Here is a 19,421-nt window from a genome sequence, read left to right on the forward strand (position 1 = left end):
ATGGCATTTAAGCACTTGTTTAATATTTTGAGAGAAATTATTAAAGGAGTTTGCACTTTAGTCACATTCCCTTGACAGTGTTTTGAGGTCTCTCTGTATTTATCTTGATGTTGAGGTAATGTGGAGTTTGCGAGCCTTTGCAAAACCTTCAGCATGGAGTTACTCTGTGGTAGATCAGTTGGTCAGTGTAATCACTTCAGTCATTCTTCCTCATACTGGTACTATGTTCTTCTTGTAACATGTCCAAAGCAGCTTTTCTTTCATTCATTTCTCTCCCTCTTTATTTAACAAACATACCTCTGCTGATTATAGCTCAGAAGGAATTTTAAATTACTTCTGGGCTATAATCACACATGACCTGTGTCATTTAATTAATTAGTCTTGTCTCTCTGTTCACTGAAAAAACCTTTTTCTGAATTTTATAGGTTTTCTGAGTCTTTCTTGGCCATATTTGTGCCGATGTGGGTTCACAGTAGAACAAATCACTGCCAGAATGTGCTCAGTCATCCTAAAGCTGTTCTGCAGTCCTGCAGAGGGTTTCTTGTTTCTTCCTGGAAAGTGTAAGAGAAGAACCTTCTCTCAAAACGATTACTTTTTCTTGCAGGTCTCAACAGAAATGATGGAGGTTAAGTTAACTTCCATGTCCATTAGGAAATGAGGAATCAAATGCTTCGCAACCTTCCTCTTGCCTTCCTCAAGAACTTGATATCTTAAAAAATGTCTTGAGGGAATGTTTTCCCTAGCAGCACTAGTGTTGGGTAATATTATATATTCTTGCCTACTGTCATTAAAAAGTAATCTATGAAGCTTTAGTTAAACTAGAATAAAATTAGGACGATGATCTCCATATGACCAGGAAAACACTGGTTGGAAAATGATTGCACAGAATTTTTGGGCTTTCTAGAACAGATTAGAAGTAGCTGCTTGTCTGCTCCATGAAACGACTTTTTGCTGTAGCACAGTAGTTTGATCCCTGCTTTGCGTACCAAAGAATCAGTGTATTTATCAGAGTGTGAAGCAGAAGATGCTTGTATGAATGTGTGTGATTAGATGAATGAGGCATGTTGTATAAAGTGCTTGTAATGTTCAGGTACAGTAAAAAGGCTCCGTGTGAGAACCGGCCCTCTTTAGAAACAGCCCAGTCTGTGGCAGATAGTCACACCTGACGTGTGGTGCAGTGTGGTATGGGGAAGTCTGTCGCTGGCTTTGGTACAGCACTACACATCTGATGAACAGATTTGTAACAGACAGCAGTAGATTTGAGATTTATCACAGTTTATCACGGCAGCACTATCGCAAACAGATTGCACATGCCAGCTTGACCCAGATTGATCAGAAACTGCCTTATTGCCATTTGTTCCCAGTTTATTTGGCATATCTATGCACCGAAGTCAGCTGGAAAATGGCAAGTGGTCTCAGAACTGGCCCCCATCTTTGAGCTTCCATTTCAAAGGCAGAGAAATTGCAAGTTGATTTCACAGGATCACTAAAATATTTGCATCATTGTCTGCTATGATAGCTGAAGCCCTATATTAGAATCAGCTTTATTGGCCAATCACATTAATACACAAGGTGTTGACTCTGTTTGATGTGACTCTCAATGAACATTGATATTCATTACTTCTTTGTTTGGTTAAAGTAAACACCATTTAGCTAAGATTGGATGGTTTCTGTGTTACTTGCAAATCAAAAGATTTCCCACAATCATCTTCACAATTCGCATTATCTTCCAGGATAAACCCTCGTCTCACATGAACAACTTCCATTAATGAGCAACGTGGGAACTACTGATGTATATTTCATCTTTTCCAGGCATTTGAGGCCTGTGAGGCTGCAATTCCAAGTATGATGAGAAAATCATATGAAATGAAATGCATTTTTAGGAATATTTTAAGGAATATTTAGCATCAGCAGTACTGAGAAAGGCTGCTAAAATCGTGACCAAACCCAGAGCATAAGATGTAAACGTGTATTTCTTTAGATCTTTTTTCCTCCTGGCTCTGGTGGTGTATAAAATTGTGCCCAATGTTTGAACTCTTTTCTGATCCCAACCCACCAAAATTGTGGTAAATTTCAACAAACAAACACTCAAAGTATAAAAATGGTTGCTGTAGCAACAACCCCAAAACAACTTTTCCCCCTCCCATTGTTCCTTTCGAATCTTTGACTCTACAGAGCTGATCATTGGTTCCGTGAATATTAGGCTGTTTTTCATTTCCGTCTCTTTGTCCCAGCGTTGTTAAAAAATCCAAAAGAAGCCCATGAGTTTAATTTAAACTCAGATGGTTGTTCTAACTTCTTCCTCAGAGCCCACCATGTTTGTTTAATGAGCAATCTCAACTCTGCTTACCTCACTAGAAACTCAGCAGCACCATCTACTGGCCTGAATAAGCAGTTGATTTTACTTTATTATTCTGGTACTAAAAAATTCTAATTGAATTACAATTTGGCTTCACCCCTCCATGTTAAACTTGCTGTGTTCAAACGTCAGTAACAAGATGGGATAAGGTCAGTTACACACACGCAAGATGACATTTAGAAAAAGTGTTCTTTGTTTGGGGGCTTGCAAAGGAGCTCAGTGGGGGAATCATGTGACACTCATGCTCACTTTTATTTTGTGAGAATCCTCAGTGACCTTAATTTTAACTTCCACTAATAAATTCTGACCCCACCAGACCCCTTAATCTAACTTTTCCAAGTCCAGAGGCAAACACAAAGACCCAGTATAGTTTCTAATGGCATTCTCGTGTCCTGCTGCAGCTTCTATATTAGCTCAGTAATCACTCCAAATGAACCGAACTGTGTATGCATGTGTTTCACTACGCAGCCAAAGCCAGCTGTGATTGGAGTCATTGTTTATGACTTAGCGATGTGGCTTATGAGCTGCATTTAGCCCGTCGCGCTTAGCAGTGTACCAAAGCTTCTCGGAAATGAGAATAGAGACAGAAAGTGGACAGCTGTACCTCACACATGCTCTAATATAGCATCATGAAAGTGTCTCCTGTGTTGACTTTTCTCTTTTAGGTGTTAACGTACGCTCAAAACCTGACCCAAAGAAAAACACCATCTGAAGAGGAGTCGGTTAAAAATAATTTTAGGTTGAATCCATAAAAATTGTAGGACTTTGTAGGAGTTTGGTAAATGTGACAGGAATAAAAAATAAGACTGAGTTTGAAAAGTGGTTAAGCAGTGTTTTCTGTTAAACTGTTTAATTTCTAACATATCCCAGTCATTGTCAGTTATTTTACATAATCTAACACAAGAAAAACCTCACAAAAAAAACAAAGCAAAACACAAAGACAACCCCAAAAGAAAAACCATGTGGAATAAAAGTTTAAACAGGTTAAAAAGCATTAAAACACTCTTTCAAACATTATATTTTCTCCAGATATAATGTTCTCTAGAAATTCTCCCATAATAAGCCAAGCCAAACGGCACAGAAGGAGACGTCAGGCTTTACTCCACTCTTTATCTTCCCACCTCCCTGTTTGACCCCTCCCTCGAGCCTTCTGTTCACCCGTCCCTCTGTAGGCTGTTTGTCGAGGACTCAGTCAGTTCTCTTGGACGGTCTGATCCCAAACAGGCTGAGACTTTTAAGGAACTGAAGGGAGATTAGCAGGGCCGGCTGTACCCGGGGAGGTTCTGGCAGGCACTCTGTTCCTGGGGACGTGCAGGCAGGACACTTCCTCCAAACTTTTGCTATGGCTGAGCGGTAACAGGAGCTGATAACTAAGGAGTTGGTCCTTTTTCTTTTCTGACTTGATGGGACAACACAGAACGTAATGTTCTCTCTGACTTTGGGATTACGTTTTATGCAAGAAGAGAAACAAAAGGATTTCTTTTGTGTTTTTAACAGACTTTGGATTCATCAGAGGAAGACAAAATGAGAAGGAGGAAAGGTCAATTGAGTTTGTGTAACACACACCAAATTTGTTTATCCAGCTCAGATAAATATGTGTGTTGCTTGCACGTAGCTCCACACTCTGTTTGTGTGTGTTTGTGAATTAGCAAGCCCATGCTTGCCGGTGGAAGAGCAGTCTACCCCAGATACCTCATACAGCTGAGTCTCTGTGTGGAGATAAGAGTAGGTGCTGACGTAGCACAGGCTAAGCTCATTCTTTTATACATGAAGGTGCTGTCAGCAGTCTGACCCATGGAAAACTAAACTACATGAGAGTTTCTGGTCCTTTGGAGGAGCTGCTCAGTGGTCAGTATGTATTTGACCGACAGATGAGCTGATACAGGCGGGTGGATTATTAACGATTACAGCTGATTCATTTGTCCCAGTACACAAGATGAAGAGGAGGAGGGAGCGATCAGGAGCCCCGCAACTTCGCCTCCAGTAAGAGTGTGTGTACACGGCATGTTCAAATTTGTGTGTGAAAGCGAATGAAGATTAGGTTCATATCAACACAACAAGAGCTGTATCCCATTTCCTTCTCGTTTATTTGTGCTAAACAGACAGAGGTATTCTTATATACAAGTACCACCTCAAGATCAATAATGTGAATATTGTGATTTATCTGTTTAGTCTCTATTTTAAGAGGAAAATAACAGAAAAGTGCTCATCTTAAGCTTATAGGAATAGGACAAGCTCAGGAACTGATGTTGGGCCACTTCGTACTTCATGGCACGTTCATAATCACTAATAGTGACCAAGTTCCCACAGTCCACAGTACATTTAGCACTTTAAAAAGAGTTAGCAACATTAGCAAACTGCAGGCCAACCAGACGTTTAAGAGGCTTAGCTTTGTCTTTACATTAATTTCAAATAACATCCCCAACAGATGTTTTTATTGTTTACCCACATGCTGTATTTCACAAACTGGACATCATTGGACAAAGTCTCTTCATATATTAAATATTCATATGATCCATTTAAGACAACAAAAAATTGATACCAAAGAAGAGAATTAAAAGCATTGATGATATAAAATATAAAAAATTACATATTGCTTTTGGGAATTGAAAGTTAGTGCATACATGAGTGAGATGTTGATATCAATTTAAACTTTAATATTTTCAAATAAAGACGGAAACTTTGTGTAGGTGACACATCAATGACCCACATACATTCACAGTGCTGAACACGCATAGTGTACATACATAGTGTGTCAGTGAAATGGAAACCATGAGGAGCCATGAACACGAGAAGGTATCAGAGTGAGATCCCAGCAGGGAGGGAAATCCTTCACCAGCTTAACAGATTACTGTGACTCTGTGCTTGCACTCTTTCACATGTGTATACAGCCAATGTTGTTTTTTCTTACTTTCTGTGGAGGTTTGAACAAATTATTGAGGCAATGCTGGCCTTTAAGAAGATATATTGTAGCTAACTTCCAGAATAATAAAATATTAATAATAATAATATATTGCAATATTTATATATAATAATTTGCACACTGCTGTTATTTAAAATAAGAAGCACAGACACCCCCCCCCCCCCCCCCCCCCCCAAAGCTTTCGAGTTGACTGATATGTTCGTGTTAATATAGAGAAGCAACATGCATCATCTTACACTGCATAATATTCAGTGGTATTTTTCAGCTCATCTCAATCAACTTTATGTGACACTGTCACTACAAACCTTCCAAAAACCTACTGGTCAGACTGCTCCACACTAATATTTGGGACACAGTGTTGTTTTTTCACTGCTGTGCCAGCTGGTGTGACTTAGTTTCCAGGCTAGCATTTGATGATGACTTTGTCTTTAATTCTGCTTCCAAAATTGGTGTGTTAAAAACTATAGAGGCACACCACAGATGGCCTTACAGTATGTTAGGTAAAAACTGCAGATACTAAAATGTGTGCAGCCCTTGACCTCCCAGTAGGTGGTCTCTCCCACTCTGCCCCATCCAGCAGGGGGGAGGGGACGTGGAGATCAACACCATAAGGTCATTCTGCCCTGCATAGCTGTGACAACTGACAGCTGAATTTAAACCTAAAACAGTGTGTGCTTCTTATCACTACCACTCACTGTAACCCAGTGAGTTAGACAAAACTGATTGAGTCAGACCAATTCTATCCACATTAGTGCTATGACTTAGCTCAGTCTACCAGCTGACCCGGTGCCTCCCTGGGAGTACTTACAGAGCTCTTTGAAGCTGATCCAAGACTGTGTCCAGCCATCTCTGGCTGTGAGAAGTTAGTATGTGAGGCTTTCTACCTGCTGTGAGGGGACATCTGCAGGCAGTCAGACAATATGTTGGGGACACTTAGTAGTGACTTCTGCTCGGGTGGTGTATGTTCAGGCAGTATAATTGTTATACTGTCAGCCGGTTACTGAAAAAAGTATAGTTTCTACACAACCAACAAGTTCGTGGTGTTTAGTTCAGATGAGGAACCCTCCCTAACTGAGAGGGAGCCTGTGTTCTCTTTCAGGCGTCACTCTGTATTTCTCTATGGGAAATACCATCTGGTGTGACCTGAGTGGAAGATCCACTACCAATATGTGTGTATCAGACGGACCTATCACTTCAAGGACACACAGTCTTCAACACCTCCCTTAATAACCCTTGGCCCAACACCAGGCATTATTGCTTTCTTTCCTGTGCAGATCACTAGAGCTCCTCAGTGGTCCTGAACCATTGTAATTTTTTGTTTTTGTTTCAGGATTAATTATTACTTTGTTTTGTGACGATATTTTTCCGGTAAGCTGGTGTCAAATTGTTTAAAACTTGAACTTTATCAAGCTAGCACATTAAGTGAGCTTGTGCTCGTGTAGCTATTTGCTTGCTAACCTGAGCATTAGTATTTATGGCTTCTACTGGTGCCAATCATGGTGGTAGCTGGTGCATTACCTTGGCCTCCAGTAACACTGTGAGGAATCTTGTTTCTGACCAGGATGTGTCCTTCAATGTGCGTATTAAACAGATATGTAGGGCTGATTTCTTCCATTTATGCAATATCTCTTAAATTAGAAATGTCCTGTCGTGATGCTGAAAAACCAGTTCATGCATTTGTTAATTCTAGGCTGGACTACTGTAATTCATTATTATTAGGATGTCCTAAAAACTCCCTGAAAAGCTTTCAGTTGATCCCAACTGATGCCGCAAGAGTACTGACAGGGACTAGAAAGAGAAAGCATGTTCACCCATACTGGCTTCTCTTTATTGTGTATCTGCCTTCCAGGGGAAAAAAATGCTGGCTCATAGGTCGACTCAGGAATTGTGGTGATTTCCAGACTCTCAGCAGGTACCAGTCAAAGAAAATCCCCGATCACTCGGGGGAAGATTGAGTGAGATGCTGTGTCCTTGAAGTGATTGGTCTGTCTTTGAAAGATGTGGTGGTAGTTTAGTGTCCATGACTGATCACACCAGAAGGTGCTTACTATAGTGAGATACCTATCTTGATTGTCAGAGAACTGGGGTTACCCAGGTAAACAAGTGCTATTAGGCCTCATTCACCACCACTGTTATCTTACCATTGAATCAGAATTATTCTACATCCATAGATGCATTCTTGTTATCTGCATGCTGTCACCCAACTATCTCACTACACAGAAACATCTTAAGCTTTATGGAGAATGCAGTGACAGATTTGTAAAAGAAATCTTGAAAAAACAAGTTAAACAAGTAAAAAGCATGATTTAAAATTGATTAAAACAAGCAGACAAACAAACTAATTAACAAACAAACAAACAAAACAGTATATAAAATCAGAACAGTAGAACAGTAGAGTAGTAACCAAAGAAGGTTTTGCTAAACTTTGTTTCAGTGTAGTGTAAAAATTGTCACAGTGTAGCTCCTCTGGTCCAGCTAAAGGCACAGCAGGCAGGGAGTTGATGGTGTTAAACCGCCCAGCGCACACCCACACATCGTCACACATCTCTCCTTGCGTCTTTTTCTCTTCATCTTCCTCCCCTCCCTCCTCTTTTGGCAGAATCTGGTCACCAGCTCAGTTGCGTTGCCACGGCAACAACAGCCTCCTCCAGCACCTGCTTTCCCCCTCTTCCTTTCATCCCTCTGTCATTCAGCCCGCCCTAGTCAACCTCGCCCTCTCCTCTTCGTCCTCCTCTCCCTCTCTCTGTTACTGTGATGGCCCTCTGTCAGCCCCTGTTTACCAGTGGGGAAACCCCTTCCTTTGGAGGTAAGACCCACCCTGCGTGTCATCTCATAACTGTTTGGTCTTTTGGGGTGTGTGTTGTGTTCTCCTTCTTTTTTTGTCCCCATTACTCAGTTTGCCGACCTTTTGTTGGTGTTATAGCTGACAGACCGCTGAGAGCATCCAGCAAACGGCACTAATGAGCTGTGTTCATCTGGTGACACAAGAAAGCACTTACAACACTCTTTTGCTGTTTTTAAAGAGCAACTCACTTTGTTTAGCAGCTTCCAATTGCAGGGTTGTTTGTTTGATCGTTTATAGCTTCTTAATTTTAGTTTAAATCCATCTTTTATGTTGGAAAACAAAAACACTCACACAAACACAACAACACACAATCTTCTGCATTGAATTTGACTTTATGAAATAACCAGACTTGCAAATGTGGTTGACTGCTGGAATTCAAATAAATGAAATCACCTCATCAATATTATAGTTATTGTTAGATATAGAATATTATTATACAAAAATGATAAATGGATTAGGTCTTTTATAGCGCTTTTTCACGCTACCTGACCACTCAAAGCACTTTGAACATTCATCCTTATACACCCTTTCATGCAACTACTTTTTTCTACGTAAGTGTTTTCTTATCGAACATTCTCAGATGAACGAGCAGGATAGAGAGCAGCCCAAAGATATTTGGCATGCAGACTGCAGCAGCCAGGGATCGAACCACCAACCTTCTGACTAGTAGATGACTTGCTCTACCTCCTGAGGTGCACATAACCCGAGTAAATGGAAAAAGATCATTTCTTTTTTTTTTAAGGAAAACAGTTTAGCAGTCCAAAGTGTTTTCTTTCTCCAAAGTTCTCCGATCACACACTGAGATAAAGCAAACTTACCTTGCATTTGCTGAAAAGTATTGGGCCATTTTTCTCTCTACAGTATATGCTCTGACGACAGGGTGACTATTCTCAGTCAATACTCCTAAGGTTGTTTTCCCATATCATATCTAGATTTCTTTTGCAATCAGAGGAGTTGTCTTCTGCTGGCCATTAGGAAGAATACTTGATTGGTCTTTGTTCAGACTTCTGCTCAAGTAGATCGAACCGTCAACGTAACACAGAGACGAGTTTGGGAGAAACACTCATGGTCTTGCCGGGCAATGCTAAAGGGATGAAGACCATTGAATAAACAACATGGCAGAATTGAAAAATAGATATTATATCACCCATACTCATTGGTTGGGCAGGTCATCTACTGTACCACCCAGAACGTCGGTGATTGATCTCCAGCTTTGCCTGTCCATGTATTGAAGTAACCTTGGGCAAGATACTGAACCGAAAGTTGCTCCTGATGTGTTGGAGTGTGTACCTACACAAGTGTTTAGGTATAAATCAAAGTTTTGCATGAATGTGTGTGTGATTTAATCATTTATAGCTTCATGATTTTAGTATAACTGGGTAAATGACACTTGTAGCAGAAAATGCTTTGAGTGCTTAAATTAAGTAGAAAGTGTTTCTTTTCTGCATCAGTCCTGTATTGGTTGCATTCAGATATCTGTCTGTGAGCATCTGTGACCCGATGACAAGTGTGTCTCAGCTGAAACTGAAGTCAGCTGAGCTCCACTTAGAAACACAGGGGTTAGAAGACAGAAGGGAGGAGGCAGCACTGTGCAGCGAGAAAGGATCAGAATAGGGAGAATAAGAAGAGGGAAGGCGGGAGGAGAGACACTAACAGCTCTCACACGCATTTGATGTTGCCGGTGTGGCAGGTGGAAGCCAGCGTCTGTTTGTTGACCGCGTCCTCTGCCGAGTGTCGCCGTGTCAGAGCAATGATTGCACTGCACTAGTGTTAGCATGTCTGAGTCCTTCTGGACGGTGCTCTCCAATTTCTCGCTGCCTGAGAGAAGCATGCTGCGGCGCTCCAAAAGGTACAAACACATCCTTTCTCTTTCATTTCTGGTAGCCTCCATTATCTTACCTTCATTGAGTTTTTTTCCCTCTTTCATATATGCCTTTTTTATTTTCATGCCACTGCCTATGTTTTGCTCCGTTTTCCTCTCTTTTATCGTTCCTCTTCCCTGCATGTCTTAATGCTCAGCAGGAGCAGCTCCAAAATGAAGGTCAGCTAACTGGATGTGTGTTTTGATGTATGAACAGGGTGCTTTTTGAGTATAAGTTATTGTCATTTGGTGCTGGCATCTGCAGTGTGCACGTTTGTTGTCAAATTCTTTTTTTATCCTATGCTCTCGATATGACCATATTTACAGTGACATACCTAAGTGTGATTTGACAACGAGCATCGTGTTCCTTCGTCTGTCGTTCTCTCAGTTGACCCCTCTTCTTCTTCTCTGCTCTCTCCTCTCTGTCAGTCAAAGCAGAAGTAGCTTCTCCAACAGGAACAAGAGGGAGAGACAGGGCTGTACTTATCACTTTGAAGCAGCAATTTTCTTTGCTCCCTGTAATAACAGGGGTAGCAGCTGACACACACACACACACACACTCACACACACACACACACGTGTCACCATGTCCTGTGGTGTGTTGCTCTTTTGTTACCTCCAGAGCAGTGTTTTTAAGGGAGGAATGCTTGTGAAGTGAGACTCCTGCATAGCAACAGGCTCTGTCAGTTTTTGGAGTGGATACAGTCGACAGATGACGTTAAGCTGTAATCAGGCATAACATTCATCATTTGCACTGATTGAAGGTGATCTGAAGGTTTTAAAATAAACTGTGTTCTTTTTTTGTAGCAGCGTTTATCACATTCGGATCAGAAGCATAATACATTTTACTTTTCCATCATTTACAGAAATGTCTACATACAGATTATTTTAAGCTCTCTAAGTTAGCCGTATAGTTTTAACATCATTTCAAATGCAAAATGGTTCTATTTTTGCATTATTGTTTCATTAGCCTGCGCTTAAAACAAAAGTGTGCTTCTTTTGTCAGTTTTAGACTTCAAAAGATTGTAGCTCCACTGTTCTTTGATATCATTTCCTCTTTTATACTTGCTATTTGACATTAAATTGGCACAATGGGAACTGCAGTCAGCTAAAATTGCCTGATAATGTGTAAGTCCATCTTGTGCCAGCAAAACATGGCACAGACACCAGATCCCTGGGCTGTCCTCTGCAGCTGAACCTTCAGGTCTTCTACTGGATTGACCAGTGAAGCTGTGCTGGCTGTGCAAAACTAACCTATAGGAACTGGGAATGGTGATTTAAGGTGAAAATACTATTTCATATTCTCTGAGAAATGCTGTTCGTGTCCACTGTGTATATAGTTGTTTTTAGGTTTACTATGACATGGAAAACTACAGACAACCATCTGCTAGCAAGCAAATTAATCATCTGGAGATTTTTGGTCCAGCAGTTTCTTTGCAACCAATGTCACCCAGTGACTACCAGCAACCTTCAGGAACCAGGAACCACCAACCACATTTTTCCCTAGCAACCGGTGCTTTGTATCCTGTTCAATATGGCAGCTCTTGGGCAAGGTTTTTTTTATTATTATATTTTTGCCTTTAGTGGATAGTGGTACAGTGGAGAGAGTGAGCGAGGGGGAAGACATACACCAAAGGGCCACAGGTTGAACTCAAACCTGGGTCGCCTGCTCACCCAGTGAGCTAAACCTGCCACCTGCTCTTGGGCAATGTGCACATGACGTCAAAACCAAAATAGTGCAATAGTTAAGACCTGCCACTAAGTTAATAAATGACTGAATGAACCATTTGACTTGTGTTGTAATTTACTGACTGTTTGAATAGGAACCCCAGAAACACTGGCTGCTTTGTGTTTCATAGTTTCTTTATCTTTACAGTGTTGGTGACGGTGACAGTGATCTAGATGAGTACCTTTAATTTTTCTGATGCCACTCTAATAAAGGTGCTTTATAAAAAAACGTTTCCTCTAAAAACCCTTTTCATTTAAAAGAAAACAAAAGTTTGATGCAACGTTTTTTGTTAGAAACTGTTCACAGTGACACAAGAACAATGCAGAGTTGAATCCTTTCTCATTTGTTAGATCATTAACCCTAAAGCTCTTGCCGCAGGAGCATACACACATGTCACCACACAGTCTGTTATCACTTTGATTTCCTGTGGTGGCTGTAACCTGCAGACAAAGTTATTGTGTGGGCTGTGGGAAATGAGTTTCACTATAGATCTTATCCACATAAACTTACCTTCTGTCTGTTTAGTGTGTGTGTGTGTGTGTGTGTGTGTGTGTGTGTGTGTGTGGGTACATCTGCCAGTGCAGCTGTTTGTTAGTCTGTCAGCCATGTCAAAACCTGTATGTCTACTTCTATAACTGTGCCTTTTGTGTGTTATAGTGAAAAAGTTTATTGGATCTCAAGGTTTTTGTCATTTTAGAGACATAAAGTAAGCAGACGTGTGTTCAAACATTTACAGATTTGGGAAAACAAAGTGGTGGGCATGTCATAAATCCCCTAAACTCATATTTAAGAAACAAACAAATAAGCCTTTTTTTTCCTGTTGCTGTAAATGATATCTTTTAATCACTTTCCACCATACTATTAAATGGGCAGGTGGATCAACTTGGATAAAAACTGCTAAGAGAAAAAAAGGCCATTCTAGCTGTGGTAATGTTGACTGAAGATTCAGCCATAAATCCTTCTTCAGCCAGAGAAGCAATTCAGTCTTGGTGCTGTTACCTGACAGCCTGCTGCTTTGATGATACCAGGTACCCAAAAGCTTACTTATCTACCCACACATACAAACACACACAGAACCACACACACATGGATACACACACTCAGACAGTGTGTCTAGCCTTCAGTCAGTTCTGCATAATGGATGCATGTTTCCCAGCAGGGATCCAAAATGCCTGCAGGAGAAAGAAGGAAGGTAGGTTGGTAGTCTCGGTACTGAAGTTACATTTGTCTATGTGAGTCAGAAATAAACATACAGGAAGCTAATGTTGACAGTGGTTCAACCAACAGCAACTTACTGGAGTTGCTCTTGATTTTTAACTGTACCAGCTTTGTATCCTTTGCGCCTTTGTACCATCATATGTCCTTGGTACCTTGGCTGGTGACCCAAAACTAATGAAGGGAGAAGGAAATACAAAACACAGTCTAATTTCTATTTTAAATTACTTGGCTGCAAATCTCCACTGTCTTATGGTCAGCATAAACTAAATGCATTAAGGTATATATATATTTCAAACTGTCAGTGTTTGACGGCCAATCCATTTATATATGTGAAACATGACTTCCAATCCTTATGTTACTTGAAGTAATTGAACATGAAGTGTATAAGCAGAAGAAAATGATTGGCAGAAGAGTCATAATGATCATAATAACACTTTTATCGCTCATACTATATTCATCTCACTTCAGCAATATAGTAGAAGAGCTTCGATAGATTTCTAAAAGCATCATGTTATAGATTCATTTTATATTCTGGTCAGTAACAGATGAAAGAAGCTGACATTGTTTTTAATGGAAACTCCTCTGCCTCAGTAAATTAAGCTCCACTGGAAGGCACCTGCTCACTTCCTCTTTTCCCCAAGCGTTTCTGATGCGTGACTCGGATGGTATTCCATATTGTTGAGACAGTCACTATGATTTGTTCATTAACTTTGTTCACAGCAGCAGACTGAGTGACGGTTGCTGTAAAGAAACCTTTACATGCTGAACAGTTTTTTTGTTTTAGCGGGACTCTCAGAGCCGCAAGCCATAATTGTCACCCTTCTGTCGTCTCCTGGCGAAGGCGGTTCATTTGTTCCTTTGCTTCTCTTAATCTTCTTCTCTTCGCTTCTCATCCCTTGTTGTTACTCTGAATCTTCTGCTTTCTGGCAGACATTTGTCAAACCAACATCACCTTTTCCACATTTACCTCAAGATTTCCATTTTAAAACTTTACAAATTACCTCAGCAACCATTCCTGATTTCTTTGAAGGCTTGGATGGCATTTACAGATCCAGAAAAATTCTAATACGTCTTTTGTCTCCAGAAGTTGATTCTGGACGTAGCGTAGCGTTTTCAGTGTTTCTACGTCCAGATGAACAGAATCAACTTTTGGAGATTTACTTACCTGGATGATTCAGCATGCATCAAGAAATGTGACTTTTGGTTATAATTTGAATTTTAAATTGAAAATGAATCCAATGATCAGATTTCTTTGACTTTCTTGACCACACCCCTTCTCCCCAGAGGATGGAGCCTATACATTTTGGAGCCTCAATCATCTGTTCTCATTTGCAGCATCAAGACTTCAGCTTAACATTTTTTGATGACAAACCCAATGACCTTTCTTCTAATAGCACCTTAAGGCCATGCAACTGTTTAATTAGCTTCCCTGTTGTTCATTCAATCCATTACTTTAATACTTGAAGTTGTAGTCATTGTTGCAGACTCTGAATTTTGGTCATCAGTTCATCTCTCTCTCTTTCCAGCTGACCCTTTCTGTACATCTCTTCTACTATTTCCTAATGATCACCTGCCTTAGGCCACTTTTTTGTGTAGGCGTTTGTGTTTTCGACGTTTAAATTTCAGGCTTTAGGGGAAAACTTTCAAAAGATCAATGGTGTATATGTGTGTCTTCGTAAGATGAAGATATTCCATGAACACACATCACTGAATCTTTAATTTGGCAGTACATCTGTCATTTATGTTTGTGTGTCGACTACATGCTGCCACAAACTGCTGAAGTGGCACATTTCAGCAGATGGTAGAAGATACATGCATTTGCATACAGAATATCGTATCTACATTACACATAGTATTTTTTGCCATTATGAAATATATTTTTTTAAAATCCCAGATGCGCTTTTTGTTCCCTTTACATAACCTTTACCTAAATATCAATTCTAATATATTAACTCTGAAGCTAGACTAAAGGACTAGGGTAAGATTTACTAAAGTTCCTAAACTTTAGGCGTAGAAATCATAGAACAAAGATTAAGAGCATATCTGACAAGAAAATTTAAAAACATACTTAAGAGAGATTTCAAACTATTTTTTTCTTTGTGGAAAAATGTTTGTTGTGTGATCATTCAGGCGCGTTTAGCCTGTCAAAAACACTGCACTACACAACTGCATAATTACAGCCAGCAGATGTGATGGGCCAATTAACACAGCACACACATGCTGTTACTGTGCCGACACCTGCTGGCATCGAGACAATTTGCCAGGAGAGTCCCAATTTGTCTGTCCATTTGTTCTCTAAAGACATTTTCCTACAATTTAGAATAATATACACACAGCAGGACTGAAAGGAAGTACTTAGCATTTGTCTTCTGTACAGACATAATACAGGACTGCTTGATTTGTACTCAATCAAAGATGAACAAATGCCAACCATTCTGTTTTAACTATAAAGGGTAAATTTATAGTTAAAACTTTTTTTTAAAAAATCTGCTTTTAGCTTTGATGCTGTCAATGAGTCAATAATCAATAATAATGTTTCAATATACGAGCTCTGTCATGATCAAGAACCTTAAAGTTTACGAAAGTAAAATGTTAAAAACTAACCACTGTTTTTATCCACTGCTAAAGTTACAAAACAAAAAAGAAAAGTAAAAGACAGTGTCGTCATAATCTGACACACGCATAGTTTTGAAATAGGTTCCATTCAGAGAGATGCAGTTCAACAGGCTGCTGTGTAGATTGATATAAACCTGCGTCAGCTGCATAGGGAGAGAATAGTAGTAAATGACATAAATCATAATTTTGTTGGTCTTGTGTGTGGGATTAAAATAGCTCCAGGTAATTAGTTATCCTGCAGTATGGAGATCCTTTACAGCCTTTGTGATGCTTTCCATGTTCACAACTCTGCTAGGCTCCACTCGGGTCCCAATCATCAGAAAGCGAGCTCAAGGATACCTTTTTGTTTTTGTTGCTAGTCTGCTTTTTGGACTTGGCCATTGAGAAACTACATTACGACGGGCCAACTGCACATGCATCCCAGTCCTTGTAGAAGAAGTAGAACAAGTATAACTACACTGTCAGTGTCTGCAACTGATTCTTGTTGAGTTTTGCTTTAGATTTCATTATGTGTCTTTAAGTATTTGCGATATTACAGCGTTTTATCATTTTTTAATTTTCATTTTTCATTTTAGTTTTGGTTCATGTCTTCATGTTTAGTTGTTTTAGTTTCCTCAGTGTTGCCTCGTCTGTTCCTCTTTCTGTTGGTGCCTGTCCTTCTGCGTCTGTTATCAGGTTTAGTGTGAGCAGAGTTCAACATACCCCAGCTATCTTTCTGTTATCTGGATTCACTGAACATTGGAAATCAAGATAAGCAGTCATACAAAGCTGCTTATCAACTCGCTAAGTTAACTCTGGGTTTCTCTGCACGTTCACATGGAAGGTGTGGGACATCTGACTACAACTACGTCACCAAATTGAGACACGAGAGAATCTGATGGCTTAAAATCAAGCATTTCATTAAGTTTATATTTAAAATAGAAAATCATTTTGTTTTTTGCTCTTTCAGCTGCAGCCCTGGTAGTACTTAGTGGTCAGAGTAGATCATCAGAATTCAAAGTTATACTTAGTCTACATGCAAATTTAAAATGAAGATCTCTAAGCGCAGTATAGGTGTACTGTTTGAGGACCAGATTTTCTGAGAACCGAGGGAAAAAAAGTCTTCCCATTGAACATTTCTTCAATTTCCGTCCTCTTTGGCACTAAAACAGAATACCCAGACTCAGGAGATATCAATGGAAAGCCCAGGATGTCCTCTATTAAGCACATCAGGACTTAGTAGGGTAGCTCAAATAAGTCAAAAGATATTGACGAAAAACAAATGTCCATTACACAGGACAGAAATGAATAGGCTGGTTCTCAGAAGGGTATATCAAGGCTCAAAAAAATAAACATTTTGTAGATTTTCAGGCAGCACAAATAAAAATCAAGGAATAGAACTGAGTCATAGAATCTCTACTTTTTACTGATGTTCATCAGGGAAATGCAAAGACATTACAGTGTTGAATTACACTCTGAATTACACTCCTACCATCCACGCACGAGGTCTTCCAGTAATAGTGACTGCTGTTTTCCATAAAGTTAATTGGTCAGTAGGTGTTGATTTTGCACCAATTGCTCCCTAACCTGAAAAATAACCTGAGCAGGTTAGGTTTGCAGCAAAAACTACCAAAACAATATACTCCAGCACGAAGTGAGCCACCTTCATTGTAGATAAAATGGGATTGAACATGACGTTACCTGGATAAAAAACATCCTGCTTTGTAGTCCAGGTCTCTCGTCTCCATTTTGGTTTGGCTGTGAATTCTCTCGGGGGTTTTTTCTTCTGGTTTTTACTTAATGTTTGTCTAGTTGTTCTCACATGTGGCGGTTTTCACGTGTTTCCCATTTTCTTCCCTCTTCCCAGTTAATTCCCTCAGTCGGTCTTGTCCTCCGCCTTGTTCACTCACCTGTTTTCATAACATTGGGCGCCTATCACTATAGCCTGAGTTTAGCTTCCTGTGCTTTGCTAGCTTTTATACTGTTTAGCAATCGTTGTGCAGCATCTTTTGTGAACATACAGCTTTTGGTTCTCTGTCACTCTTAAAGCATGACAGAATAGGTGTAATGCTCATTTTTAAAATATAGTCACTATGTTTGCGTTTTCATTAAAAACAACATGGGCATCTGCCTTCACGTGCATTGTTCTCAGCCAGTGTTGTCTGAATGTGAGAGGTGGCTGCTGAGCAAATGTGTCACTTTAGAAAGATATCATATCAGCGTACCTGGATGCCACATCACAGCATCCTCTTCCATCTGTAATTTCCCCTGAGTGAAGCTAGCCCTTCCTAAGTCATTACAGGCACACTTGGCTCGGAGCTTCAGAGTAAACAACAAAGTCGAATAATCTTGTGAGCTTATGTTGGAGGTGTTAGCTGTGAAGACTGCCCCCTCATTTCCTCCTCTTCTCCTTCTGTCTAGGGACAGATGTCACAGCTTTAAAGCAGATTGCTCTTTCCTCGACGAGTGTCTTTGGTACAGCAGTATGTACACATCCGTATGAGCATCTTAGCCCAAAGGGGAGCTGAGGTCTCCTACAGAGTACCATCTAACGATGCCTATCTGTTTTTCCCAGCCCAAACCTTTCAGTCTCTTATTTTGTTAAAACTACATCTTCTGCATAAGATGTAATTCAGCTGAGCGCACCTCACTCTATAAGAGTCGATAAGAGTAAACAAGAACAAATGACTAACTTAGCATTCATAAGAGTGTGTGAGGTTATGATGTGCTTTCATAATGTCTGTGACTGGTGATTGTGGCTATGAAATCCCAAGGAACATTTATAGAAGCAAATTCCATGCCAGGAATGTGTCCTTCATTGAAGGTTCTATGAAATCCTTGTACTTATGTAAAGAGTTAATTACCCTGACTTTATTTGTTTCAAATTTGAACTTAGATTAAGCTGAAGTCACTAAATTGCCTTTGTTTTTGTTCTCAGTTGTCGGGCAAGCAACAGGAAGAGCCTGATTGTCACGTCCAGCACTTCGCCCACTTTGCCACGACCACACTCACCTCTGCATGGACACACAGGTAACACACACTCCTTTATATAAACTGCCTTTGATGTTTCAAACTATAGACCTGATATACTCAATACTGTAATATCATCAGTATCCATAGTACCAGTTTCAGTAGTCCAAATCCACTCTCACTGGTAGCATAGCAAAAGTTGCTGAATAAATTATGATGAAAAGGTGATAATTTAGGTGTTGTTTTATTGGAAACTTTGACTCTGCTCAAATGTTGTTGTTCTGCTAAAAGTGTGTAGTAACAGCAGACAAGTTGCATTACATGGAGTCGTGTTGTTTACAATCACACACCAACAAAGCTCAATTAACAGCTCCGGTAGCACACTGAGATCGCACAGTGAGATGTTTGTTTGTGTGAATGAATGCACAGGCTGACATACGGTCAGCTGCCGCAGACAGACTTTTATTTTTAACACTTATTAATAACCATTGTTTTTTATAATGATGCTTTAGCTAATAGTTTGTTGCTGTTGAATATTTAGTACTTTTAATGTTCATCCATTGGTTACTAATTAGTTTGAAATCTGAAATAAAAAAAAATACTTCATTGTTTATTTTCTTTATTGTAAAATTGCTTCAGGGTTTTAACAAAAGCATTTAAATGCCTGGGTAAGTAAAGAAAGTTTTATTTTAAAATGTAATCTTTGTAAATAATAAGCAAATAATATTAGCAAAATGTTCTCCGATTTTAAAGTAATTTTCTCTTATCTGTATAATATGAAACATATTTAGAAAATAAGTATTTTTTGTTAAACAAACCTACTCCTTAAATAAATGTTGCCATTATTATTGATTAGTAAATATTATTATTTGTAATTTAACACCATGTTACTATAATTAAGATGAAATATTTACTTCATCT

The 19,421-nt window shown here is 39.6% G+C and overlaps 1 protein-coding gene across 9 annotated transcripts in view; it reads left to right on the forward strand.

The window, feature by feature from the left end:
• mast2 (microtubule associated serine/threonine kinase 2) overlaps nt 1–19,421 on the forward strand; it is a 140,496-nt gene that overhangs the window by 74,034 nt on the left and 47,041 nt on the right. For 5 of the 9 annotated variants that reach the window (XM_026147102.1, XM_026147104.1, XM_026147105.1 and 2 more), the window contains one exon: nt 18,469–18,560. In XM_026147102.1, the coding sequence (XP_026002887.1) occupies nt 18,469–18,560 (92 nt within the window). Of the gene's footprint in view, nt 1–3,325; nt 4,208–4,287; nt 4,343–7,881; nt 8,089–8,301; nt 9,977–18,468; nt 18,561–19,421 lie in introns of those variants that run through there. The other 4 variants (XM_026147109.1, XM_026147111.1, XM_026147106.1 and 1 more) reach the window with 3 other exon arrangements.

The sequence above is a fragment of the Astatotilapia calliptera genome, chromosome 17 (genome assembly GCF_900246225.1).
Source record: "Astatotilapia calliptera chromosome 17, fAstCal1.2, whole genome shotgun sequence".
Taxonomy (NCBI): domain Eukaryota; kingdom Metazoa; phylum Chordata; class Actinopteri; order Cichliformes; family Cichlidae; genus Astatotilapia; species Astatotilapia calliptera.